Consider the following 11,151-nt stretch of genomic DNA (forward strand, 5'->3'; position numbering starts at 1 on the left):
AAATAGAAAGAACTTACTAAAGCAAAGTATCACATTTGGGATATTTATTATTATTTAAACTTTAAGATACGTAAAATGGTAACTAACTAAAACAGTAAGGCCAGAAAATTAACTTCTTCAATTTTGCATGATACTATGAGTTAATGCAAGAATTTTGCAATTTTTCCTTAACCATGAAGTTTGATAGTTTTATGTACAGTGGAAGGTAATTGCCTACTTGCTCTATAAATTTAACTTTCCATACAAATTCAATGCAGTACAACAGCATCTCATACACATTGGCAGCAGCTAAGAACTGCAAGTTATATAATCACCCAATGAAAGTCAACAACATGGGCAGGAGGGGAAAACTTTAGAGTGACAGAACTATAAATGCAGGCAGCACTACATATGTGTTAACATACCTTGAGCAACTTCCAAGGTATAGTAATAATTAGAAGAACTCTTCCTAGTTGAATCGTCTCCTTCTAGGTGCACGAGAGTCCCCAGTGTCCACATCTGAGACTCTTACAGTATCATTTCTTCTTCTTGAAGAAGAAGTTGAAAGGGAGCCCATGGAATCAATTTCCACTGCAGTGTCAATTTGAGATTCTGAGTTTATACCTGCTGCAATGCTTGAGAATGAATCTCTATCATCAACAGGTTGGGGCTGCTCCTGACTCCTTCCCAAAAGATATGCCTCAATTATCCTTTCGGCAAAAGCTGAAGGATTTGAAGTGTGGGTTGATGATCTTTGAGAGTGTGCTTGTGATCTTCGAAGTAACAGTGAATGAGGCCGGCGGGCTGACCTTGCATCAGGGTTACTTGTCCCACTCTGTGTTAAATCCACTAGGTCATCAAGAGGTGAAACTGGAGTTTGCTCAGTGCGCATTCCTCTAAGTGTCATAATCCTACCCAGGAACGAAGTCCTATCTCCCATTTCACGTGTGCCATTTGAATCCTGCACTGGATTCAAATCCCTAGTCAAATCAAATCTGCTTCCAAGACGTCGAATCATTTCCTCCATTGGGAAACTAAAAGAATTCCTTTGAATAGATTGCCTCCAACTCTCAACCCGCCTTGCATTTGGCCTAACAGGGACCTCAATACTTGAATCCTCCTCTGGCTCACGGGTATTATTCCCACGGCCATAAATAGGGGTCACATTCTTAATGGCTACCTCTCCCTTGCAAACTGGGCACTCCTTTGCATCTGAATACACATTTAGCCATCTGTACAGGCATGGCCAACAGAACAAATGACCACAACAAGTAACAACTGGATCTGTAGCCAAATCCAGACAAATATTGCAATCAAAGAAGCTCCCATCACTGTCATTTCCTTTCTCAACATCACTCTTTTTCTCTGACACTTCGTCTTCCAAAAATCCATTGTTATTTTCACACGTTTTGGGCACCTCATTTGTTCTTTCTTCAGCAGCAACACTACCCTCCCCAGCTTGTAAAGTGCTCACACTGTCAGAATTTCCTATCAATTGATTCAATTCCACAGAAAGGGAATGTGTTTCATGAGGAATTTGACCTTGACGCCATCTCCAGCGATGTCGAGCCCTACTAATTCTAACAGCCTCCCTAATTCTCTCAAAAGGGTCATCAATCCACTCTTCCAAATTCACTGCTTCGCTTGGTACAGATCCTGACCCTGCCTCAGGACCAGGGCCCAAATTCAAATCAAGATTCATGGTATCAGAAGTTTCCTCAGCCATTGCAAAATCAATAATCCCAGATCCAAAACCTAAATTTATCACAAATTGAGCAAACTCAAATCAAAACCCTTACTTTATGAGGAACTGAACAAAACAAGACAAAACTCTCACTTATCACGAATTCAACAAACCCATATCAAAACCCCTAATTTCCCTAATAGAAACAAAGAAAGCCAAGTAAAAAATTTCAACTTTATCACAAAACCAAAGCAACCCAGATCAGAGAGCACATGCTTTATCACAAAATAGAGAAAACCATAAATTGATTAACAAATAAATTAACCAGTTTCATCATAAAATGAGAAATATTAAAATATTTTAATCAATTAAGAAATATATTTGAATCAATAGACCCTAGTTTCAGCTCACTAAAATTTAATTTCCAAATTAAAGACTTCACAATAAACTACTCATGATTGGGAGAAAAAAAAAAAAAAAAACAACAATCAAAAGCTGAAGTGGTGAATTATTTGAGAAATTAAAGTTGAAAAGGAAAGACCTTGTACTGCAATTTCAGGCCTCAATGATCAGCTTCAGAATCGTGCAAGACTCAGAGCCAAGCTATCTCGGAGTTGACTCGCATTGCGTAAGTCTCTCCTTTGAATAGCAATCTTCTCTATCCAGGAAGGAGAGAGAGTATGAATTCAGAATTACTGAATTGTGGAAGGACTGTCTCAACGAAGACAGGGAGAGAGAGAGAGAGAGGAGAAATGATTTAGAACATTGGAGTTTACATGGAGCCGCGGCTCTTGAAGATTGATGGTTGTAATCTGACGGTTAAAATGAACTGTGTTGCCCATCAGTGGACTCGACTTCCATAATCGTAGAGGCAAGTAGTGGACGGGGAAGTCCACGATTGCGGTGGTAAATTAGACGGCTCAGATTGATCATCTGTGTGATTAGGCGGACAAGTATACGGTAGATAAATTTTACACGATGGCTCATTAAAGAGGGAGTGTTGCACGTGCTGAGATGGGATTGTTTTTCTAAAAAATCATTATTGCTATATCGTAGGGTTGTAAGTTCTGAATCGAACCGTAAAATCATATCAAATCGTATTGAAATCGAACTTTGATTTCAAATCTGATTTATAAAAGTTAAAGAATCGAAACCAAAATTGAATACCCATATTCTATATTATTTGGAAACGAGAGGTAAAGATTATAGCAAATAAAATATTTTTGGATATCTTAAGTATCTAATTAAATTTAACTTTTTTAAAAATTAATATTAATGAAATCTATCACTTGCCTGTTAATTCAAAATTATATTATATTTTAAAATTTAAATAATTTTATAAAAAACATTTAAAATATCACTGTAATTTCTTCAATAGTGTTAATCTTTACTTTTATAATTTTTTTTATTTAAATTTAATTTATTATAAATTTAAAATATATAATAAATTTTTGTTATTAAATATATAAATTTTATATATTTATATTTTAATTTCATAAAATTTTTTCGCCTCTGAAGTTTTGGCGCAAGCGGAGCATTAATTCTACACTAGTGGTTTTAGTCGTGCATTACGCAGGTTATTAATTGTTTTTTAATAATATAATTATACTACATATTTTTATTAATAATAAAATCTTAATTCTAAAATTAAATTAAAATTTTATTCCAAAATAATTATTAATTTTTTTAAATTAAATTTAAGAAATCACACACACGCAAAATAGGAAAGAGTTACAATATATTAATTATTTTCTTATAAATATCTTTTAAAAGATTATAATAATATAATATCTTTATGGTAAAAAAAAACCATGTATGATTAATATATATATATATATATATATATATTCATAATAAATAATAAATATGTTAAAAATATGATTGTACATATTATATTAATATTAAAAAATAATAATATAAAATATAAAAATTTGTAATCATTAAAATTTTAATATTTGAAATATTGATAACAGAAAAAGGATGAAAATTTTAATAACTCCTATGCCTAGCATTCAAGGTAAGTGGGCAATAAATTTGATTTCAAGTTTTAATAAATAAAATTTTTTAAAATTGATTAATATGTAATGATTTTTTTAAGTTATTCACTGTGCTACGTGTCCATTTTTTATTAGAATTGTTATGTAATTTTATAATAGCTACTGATATAATTTTATAATAATAATTTATATAAATTTTTTAATAACAGCTCGTATTATTTTGAAATAGCAATTAATATAATTTTATAATAGTAATTAATATAATTTTTTAACTTGATTAATGTTCCATGTAATGATTTTTTTAATAGCAACTAATATAATATTATATTAGCAAATAATATAATCTCATAATAGCGGCTGATATAATTTTATAATAGCAAATAAAATAATCTTTTTAATTGCAGTCGATAGGTTTTTTTAAGTTAATTAATATGGTACGTGATTATTTTTTAATAATTGATATAATTTTATAATATCACCCTGTGAAATGATTAAAATATTCATGTATCTTAATTTTGAGTTCTCAATCTAAAATAATTATTTCTCTTCTTCTAATCAATTTATATCAAATATAAATTAATTAATTAATCTTTATTAATTAATTTCTCATTAATTAAATTCATATTTAAACACTTTAAATATAAATTTAACTTATACTATACATTCAATAACTTAGATTTAGTTTCAAGCTATGCTAGGGACTTTACAATCTAATTATAAATCAAACCTATTTAATTAATTAATTAAACTCTTTAATTAATTAAATCATATTTAATTTGGTGATTACTTGTGTATGTGTGTGACTTACTAGGCTCATCACTAATCGGCAATGAGACATGATATCAACTCTTAATATCATCAGAACTCTTTCTTACCATAAATGATTTCTCTAAATCATTTTATGCACCTCATAGACCATGGTTAACAACTAGCATAGCATGTCATGGCCACCCAATTAGTAATAAGATTTACCTTAAATGAACCTATAATCATATGTTACCATGTACTAGAATCTCTCTATTACAAAATCTCAATTCGAGCTGGAGTCATGGTTTATGTCAAACCCTATTTGCTATGAATATTATGTTCTCTTTTAATTCCAGTTCTTGATTAAAAAGATTTTCTCATCAGAAACTCTTTTCTGAATAAATCTATCTGTCCTGGCCAGGAACTTAAAACATCAAGAACAATTAAATAAACATAGGATTTTATCTCTATTTACTTAGAGGAACAGATTCCATCTTGATTAACACCTACCTCCATATATAACTAGTAGGAGCCAACACATGCCTATATACCCATACACAGTACAAGTATGAAAACAGTATCAAACTCAAACCACCTATATACAAGATAACTGTGCTATCTTAGGTCTAAAGATTATATGCACTGATATGATTTATGACAATGCATTGACAAGAGTAAACTCTATGTGCTTGTTATAAATGTCACTAGTTCGACCTACTTATCATGTATAAGTGCCTATTATGTTTGTTATATGGCATGAGACTCACCATTCCATCTTATTTACATCTCATATAAATAACTTGGGAACAAACATGATTACAATCTTTTTGGATAAGTCATGTCCTTATTGTGAAGTATCCTCGATTGTGAACCTATTTATGATACTTTGTGCTAGAAATACTGTCACTCATATTCTTAACAACTTAAGAATAGAATTTCTAACAAAATATCAATGGATTTTTTCTATTACACATAAATATATTATATAAACGGAAAAATGAAAATGCCTTTTATTAATAAAATATGTACAAGATACATACTAAATGATATGCTCTAGGGCATACTATTAATAAAACCTGGCTCTGATACCACATTTGTCACGACCCAACCTATAAGCCGGACCGACACTAGGACTTGGGCCGGCATAAAGCCCGCAAGGCCCGTAGTAAGCCTTACTGTTATCAAATCCATAACCAAGGCCTAAAAACTTAGACCCAACATGTAAATAAAATAAAATAAAATATTTTTATTCGGGTCAACCCAATCCGATAATCATAAAAAACAGAAGTCAGGGGAGCCTCGCTCAACCCTGATACCATCACTTACAAATTGTTTAAATATCATACAAATCTTCATTTATTAATCTCAAGAATTTAAATTAACACGATTTCTAACAAGGTCCATACTACTACTAACACATGCGGAGTTCTAGATTTCAAATTTAGAAAATAATAATACAATTAAGTAATTATTGATAACCTGCGAGAAAATAAGCAGGTTATTCTGAAAATGGTCTCCTCCTGTAGCTTGGAAAAATAAGGTGAACATGAGTGAGCGTTCGACTTAGAGAGTAAAATACCAATTTTAACCACAATTTCTATAGCTATCTAAAGCTAATGCATCCTAAGCAATGAAATGCAAAATCATAATAAATTTCATACAAATCACATCATAACAGTGAAAAGGCAATTTGGAGCACTCACAAACCCAATACTGTTCAAACAGTACATATATGGGAACAGATTTCCTATACAGCTCTCTTAATCCAACCTCTGCCAGCGAGTGTCTCTCAAGCTGGACTTTCGCTTAATAAACCAGATGCGGGGGCCAACGAGTGTCTCTCAAGCCATGCCTACCTCGACTTATCCATAAAGGATCGGGTCTCAGCGATTGTGTCTCTCAAGCCGTGTCTACCCGTCCTGTCCATATCCAATACCACACACCACACGCACACCAATATACGCACACGGCTCCAAATTACCATAAAACAACATCCATGAGTATTTCATCAATTAAGAATGTATTATAAAATGTGCCTAGTGTTTAACTACATAGATACATATTTATAAGTGATACATGGGCATGCTTGAACATATAATAATATTGAAATTATAATTAAAATTAATATTTTACTCAAAGTATACCGAGGACTATTGTGATTGTTGGATGGAGGAAAATTGTTAACCTTGATCACCCAAATAATTATATTATAAATTTATTAGTATTAAGTCAAAATAAAACTCTAAAGAGATAACAGACAACCTAATTCATGTCGAAAATCCGGCAGAGTTTTCCCTATACTTGGGACCTATCCAACCTGCAAAAATGGTTCAAATAACACTTCTAAACTCAACCCATATCTCATCATCATTATATGGCCCCTCCTGGGCCCTCCAAACAAGGCAATACTCACAATCTTAAAAATTACGTTTTAGTCCCTATAATTGACATTTTATAAAAATCCACTCAAATAAGCTCTAAAAATTCTAAAATTTTGCCCCTTAGTCCTTAGTAATATTATAAGGCTATTGTAAAAGGAATTAAAATTTTTTGATTATCCACGAATATTTTATGAATTTTATTCTAACCCAGAATAAGACAAAAATTGAGCAATATAGAGTTCGAATTTACTTATGTCAAATCTGACATCTGAAACATGTCCGGAACATCTGAAAATGCTAGGATTGACTATAATATCGACCACGTTCCGAGACAAGCTGCTGGGCAGTCGGATATGACTGAAAATGAGTTCCCGGCGCTGGTGAGTTATCTTTGATTCGATCACACCTAAATTATGCCTAAAAATTGTTAATAATTATCATAAAATTATTTTTGATTTTTGGAAATCGAACAAGCTCGAAAATCTCACTAATGGAACTGGACTGTTCGATTGTCGCCTTTTTCAAATGGTGTCCGATCGAAGCGAAACCAGTCTTATCTTGAAGATTTCGCCGTGCTGAGTCCATTGGTGGCCTCAGATTTCAGATCCGACGGTCCGGTCGACCGGAAACTTGCCAGAAAATCCACTACCCAATTTTCTCTCTCTTCGAAACTCGCCATAAACCTCCATGGAATGGAGCAACGCCAGTCGGGATGGGAAGCCCGTGGTCCCAGGAGTTGAGCGCCACCCTTCCGATGCTAGTAGGTGGCCGAAAACGGCCAAAAATGGCCTTGGAAGTCCTCGCCGTCGCTCTCTCTCTCTCTTCAATTCTCGTCGCCGCCGCTTTCTTCCGTCATCGTTTCTTGTCCACTGGTGATCGCCCGGTCATGCTGAAGCCGCTAGGGTGGTCACCGGTAGGGGATCTCTTGCCGGCAAGAAGAAAAACGAGAGGGAGGAGGAGAGAGAGTCGGGGAGAAAGGAGAGTTTGGGGGGCGGGGGGCGGGGCACTGCGTTTTGGATTTTTTTTTTGAATTTATTGGAATGAACCTGGACAGACATATTGTCCAGATTCATTCCTGAAAAATTTTAAATTTTAAATTTTAAATTTAATTTTTAATTAATTTATTCTAATTTAAAAAAAAAAATTGGATTGTTACAAAAATAATAGTTATTTTTTCAACTTGAAAATTTGATATTAAGTAAGTGACTTTTTTAAATTAGATTAAAGTTAAAAGATGTTATTTTAATAAATTAAAATTAAATGATTGAGGCTCTACACAGTAAGAACTTTTAAAGTAATATTTAGGATTTTGAGCATAGTTAAAACATTACTTATTTTATTTATATTGCTTGATAACTTAGTTTTTATATTAACTTTTAAAAGTTATGAGGATGGTTTATGAAATGTTACTGCTCTTTGAGGAAACATTTTGATTAGGGTCAATAAAATAATACCACTATTTTTATATTTAACCATTAATCCAATAGTTATTTTTACCAAATAATTTTTCTTTAAATCATTATATAAATAATTAATTAGTAAAGATTAATATTTAACCATTCATAATTAATGAAATAAATGATAATTATTATAACAATTAATAATTATTAAAATAATTAATATTACTTAGCAAGACATAAAATAAAATAACCATTTAAATAAAATAACGTATAATACAATTAACCCAGAAAATGTCGGTAATTATTAAGTGCGATTCATGGCAAACAAATTAATTAAAGTCTATTATTTCTCAATAATTAGCTTACGCTTTTAAGCAAACAGGGATGTCTTATGATTTAATTTGACACTGAGTTCTGGTCTTCTTCGCCCGTTCCACTGTTACGTCAATGTCTCATCTTATATTATTGTGAGGGGTGGAAAATGTAAAGAAAAGAAGATAATAATAATAATAGTCAAATTACTTCAAAAAAAAAGGTTAAAAAATATTAATTTGAATATGACTTTACGTGTACAAACGACTTTGTGTTCATTTAATTTAATTGAAAGGTTCAGATTCAGTTTTCAACTTATAACTTTTTAAACTTTCAACAAGTAATTAAGAGTATTTGATGAACACAATTTTCAGGTTATTTTTTTAAAAGTTAATTATGATCGATCGAAAATATTAAAAATATATAAGTGTAAAATTTTTATATTGAAAAAAAGATGAGATGAGTGAGAGACATATAACAAAAAAACTCAAACTCATTACTGAATGTCTTCTCTCATTAGATCCATTAAAAAGAATTATACCAGGCGCTTTGAACTTTACACACCATGAGCTGAAAGTTATTCTTTAAATTTCACTAAAATTTTGAGTCATAATCATATCAGAAAAATTTAACTTAGGAGTTAAAAGTTGAAATTCAATTGTTAATTTTTTAATGAACCAAATAAGTCTCTAATATTAGTATACAAATGGTCAATTTAATTTCAAATGAAATCGAAAAAATTGAAATAATTAAACTGAATCAAATTAAAATAAATATGTAATCTTTGTGGCTCGTCAACCCTCGATCTTCACTCTTTGCGACTCTCTTGTTATCTTTTTGGTGAGGATTCCAGGATTTCAGCATAGGAGAGCCAAGGCGAGGAGGAAGCCAGGAGCAAGAAGAGACGACATTGATGGTAAAAGAAAACAGAGCTTTGACTATGCAACGATTCTGTAAGTGTGGGTAAGGAATTGAATCAAAACATAAGTTCTCTTTGAAAAAATAAAAAATAAGTCGGTAATCTTTAATGTACTGAATATTTTATATTTTAATAAAAAAAAAGAATTATAAAAAATTGTGGACTTCAGTAAGGAATTTTGAACCTCTCCACCCTGGGGATTGGTTCATTTTCAAATCTGGATGTTGAGTCCCTTCAGTCATGAGATGGGGCAGTGTCTTTATCTAGTAGACTTCTTGTATTTGGAGGTATTAAAAACAAATACTTAAGAAAAAGTGAGATTCATGTAAAAAATTATTTGTAATTTTTTTATTAAGAGCATTGATGTAGAATGTAGAAAGTTAATGTGAAACAAAAGAATTTGTCCTATTGGGTGCACTAAAAATTATTTACAATTTTGGCTAAGAACAATGGCAATTGGTGTTGAAATGAGATTTTTGGTCTAATTGAGTACCAAAAATTATTTGTTATAAAAATAATTTGCCTAACAAGACGTGTCAAATATTGAGTGTCTCAACTAAAATGCACTTCTAATTTCTTGATTAGGTGATCATAGGAATCGGCTACACTGAACCTCGATTTACCTTTGATTGCAAAGTAAATTGAAAAATAAGAGGATGTCTCATTAGAATTAGAATTGGGAATAGGAAATTATATTGTTTGATTGAAAGTAAATATAACGATTGGAAAATTGAAATTGCAATAGAAATTGAAATGGATAATGCTTCAAAATTGAAAATAATTACTGGAGTCTTATATTAATTGAACTATTGGAGTTTTTGGATTGTTGTTAATTGAGTTGGTTGATTGATTATTTGGATTGTTTGACTGGGTCCTTTTCCTGAAACACCACAATAACTTTTCGTTTAGCTTTACTTGACAGAAAACCAAGAAGCCTCTAAACCTGCACATTCCCATGTCCTGCATTTCCTCAGTGGTTACTGTCATTACCTGTTGTTGCTCTTAACTTCCCACTTAGCATATAACTTCATAACTTCCCACGAGGCCTGAGAGCAGTTTTCGATTTGAAATAAAAAAATCAAACCAAATCCTGTCAATTCAGTTCAATTGATTTGGCTTTTTAGTTCAATCTGTTTGGGTTGGCTTAGAGTTTTGATAATTTAAATTTTTCAGTTTGATTCAGTTATTTTCACTACCCATACCTTTCATTTCTCATGCCACTATAGCCCCACCCTCCTCCTCTTCCTCCTCCTCTTCCTTCTTCTTTTTCACTTTCTCATCGTTTCCCTTGATTCTTCCTTTTCTTTTCTTCTTTTGTTCCTTTCCTCTCCTTCTCTCTTGCTTACTTTGCCCCCTCATGCCAGAATAGCACAGCTCCAATAGGTCACGCCTTTTGTTGTGATAGTAAGGACTTTGTGTCTTTGTCAGTAGTTTCTCTAATTACTCTGCCTTTTGCCGCCTTCATGGTCGAGTTGGTTTGCAAGATCGATGGAGAGCTTCGAGAATCTTGGACTAATAGATTTGTTTCTTTGCTTGGGTTTGTTTTCCACCTTCATTTGTTGACGATTCAACTATTTGCATTGTCATTTTGGTTGTGATCATGTGTTTCATAAGAGTTTTCAAGAGTTTCATGAGAGTTTCCTTCAAGGCATACATATTTTAGTTTTAGGCTTGTAGCTTTGTTGAGATTGAAATTGTATTTGATGTATTTGAGTTAATTGAAATGATTTTA

The 11,151-nt window shown here is 32.0% G+C and overlaps 1 protein-coding gene across 1 annotated transcript; it reads right to left on the minus strand.

The window, feature by feature from the left end:
- Positions 1-217: 217 nt before the first annotated feature.
- Positions 218-2,427, minus strand: LOC131178617 (E3 ubiquitin-protein ligase COP1-like). The gene is made up of 2 exons (XM_058143760.1): positions 2,205-2,427; positions 218-1,734 (listed from the first exon to the last, which is right to left on the minus strand). The coding sequence occupies exon 2, from the start codon at positions 1,703-1,705 to the stop codon at positions 449-451; it is 1,257 nt and encodes a 418-aa protein (XP_057999743.1). The 5' UTR covers positions 1,706-1,734; positions 2,205-2,427; the 3' UTR covers positions 218-448.
- Positions 2,428-11,151: the final 8,724 nt, after the last annotated feature.

Source organism: Hevea brasiliensis, chromosome 3, assembly GCF_030052815.1.
Source record: "Hevea brasiliensis isolate MT/VB/25A 57/8 chromosome 3, ASM3005281v1, whole genome shotgun sequence".
Taxonomy (NCBI): domain Eukaryota; kingdom Viridiplantae; phylum Streptophyta; class Magnoliopsida; order Malpighiales; family Euphorbiaceae; genus Hevea; species Hevea brasiliensis.

What these genes read in the sequence shown, in the direction of transcription:
- LOC131178617 (XM_058143760.1), bottom strand. Translation starts at nt 1,705, where the DNA reads ATGGCTGAGGAAACTTCTGATACCATGAATCTTGATTTGAATTTGGGC.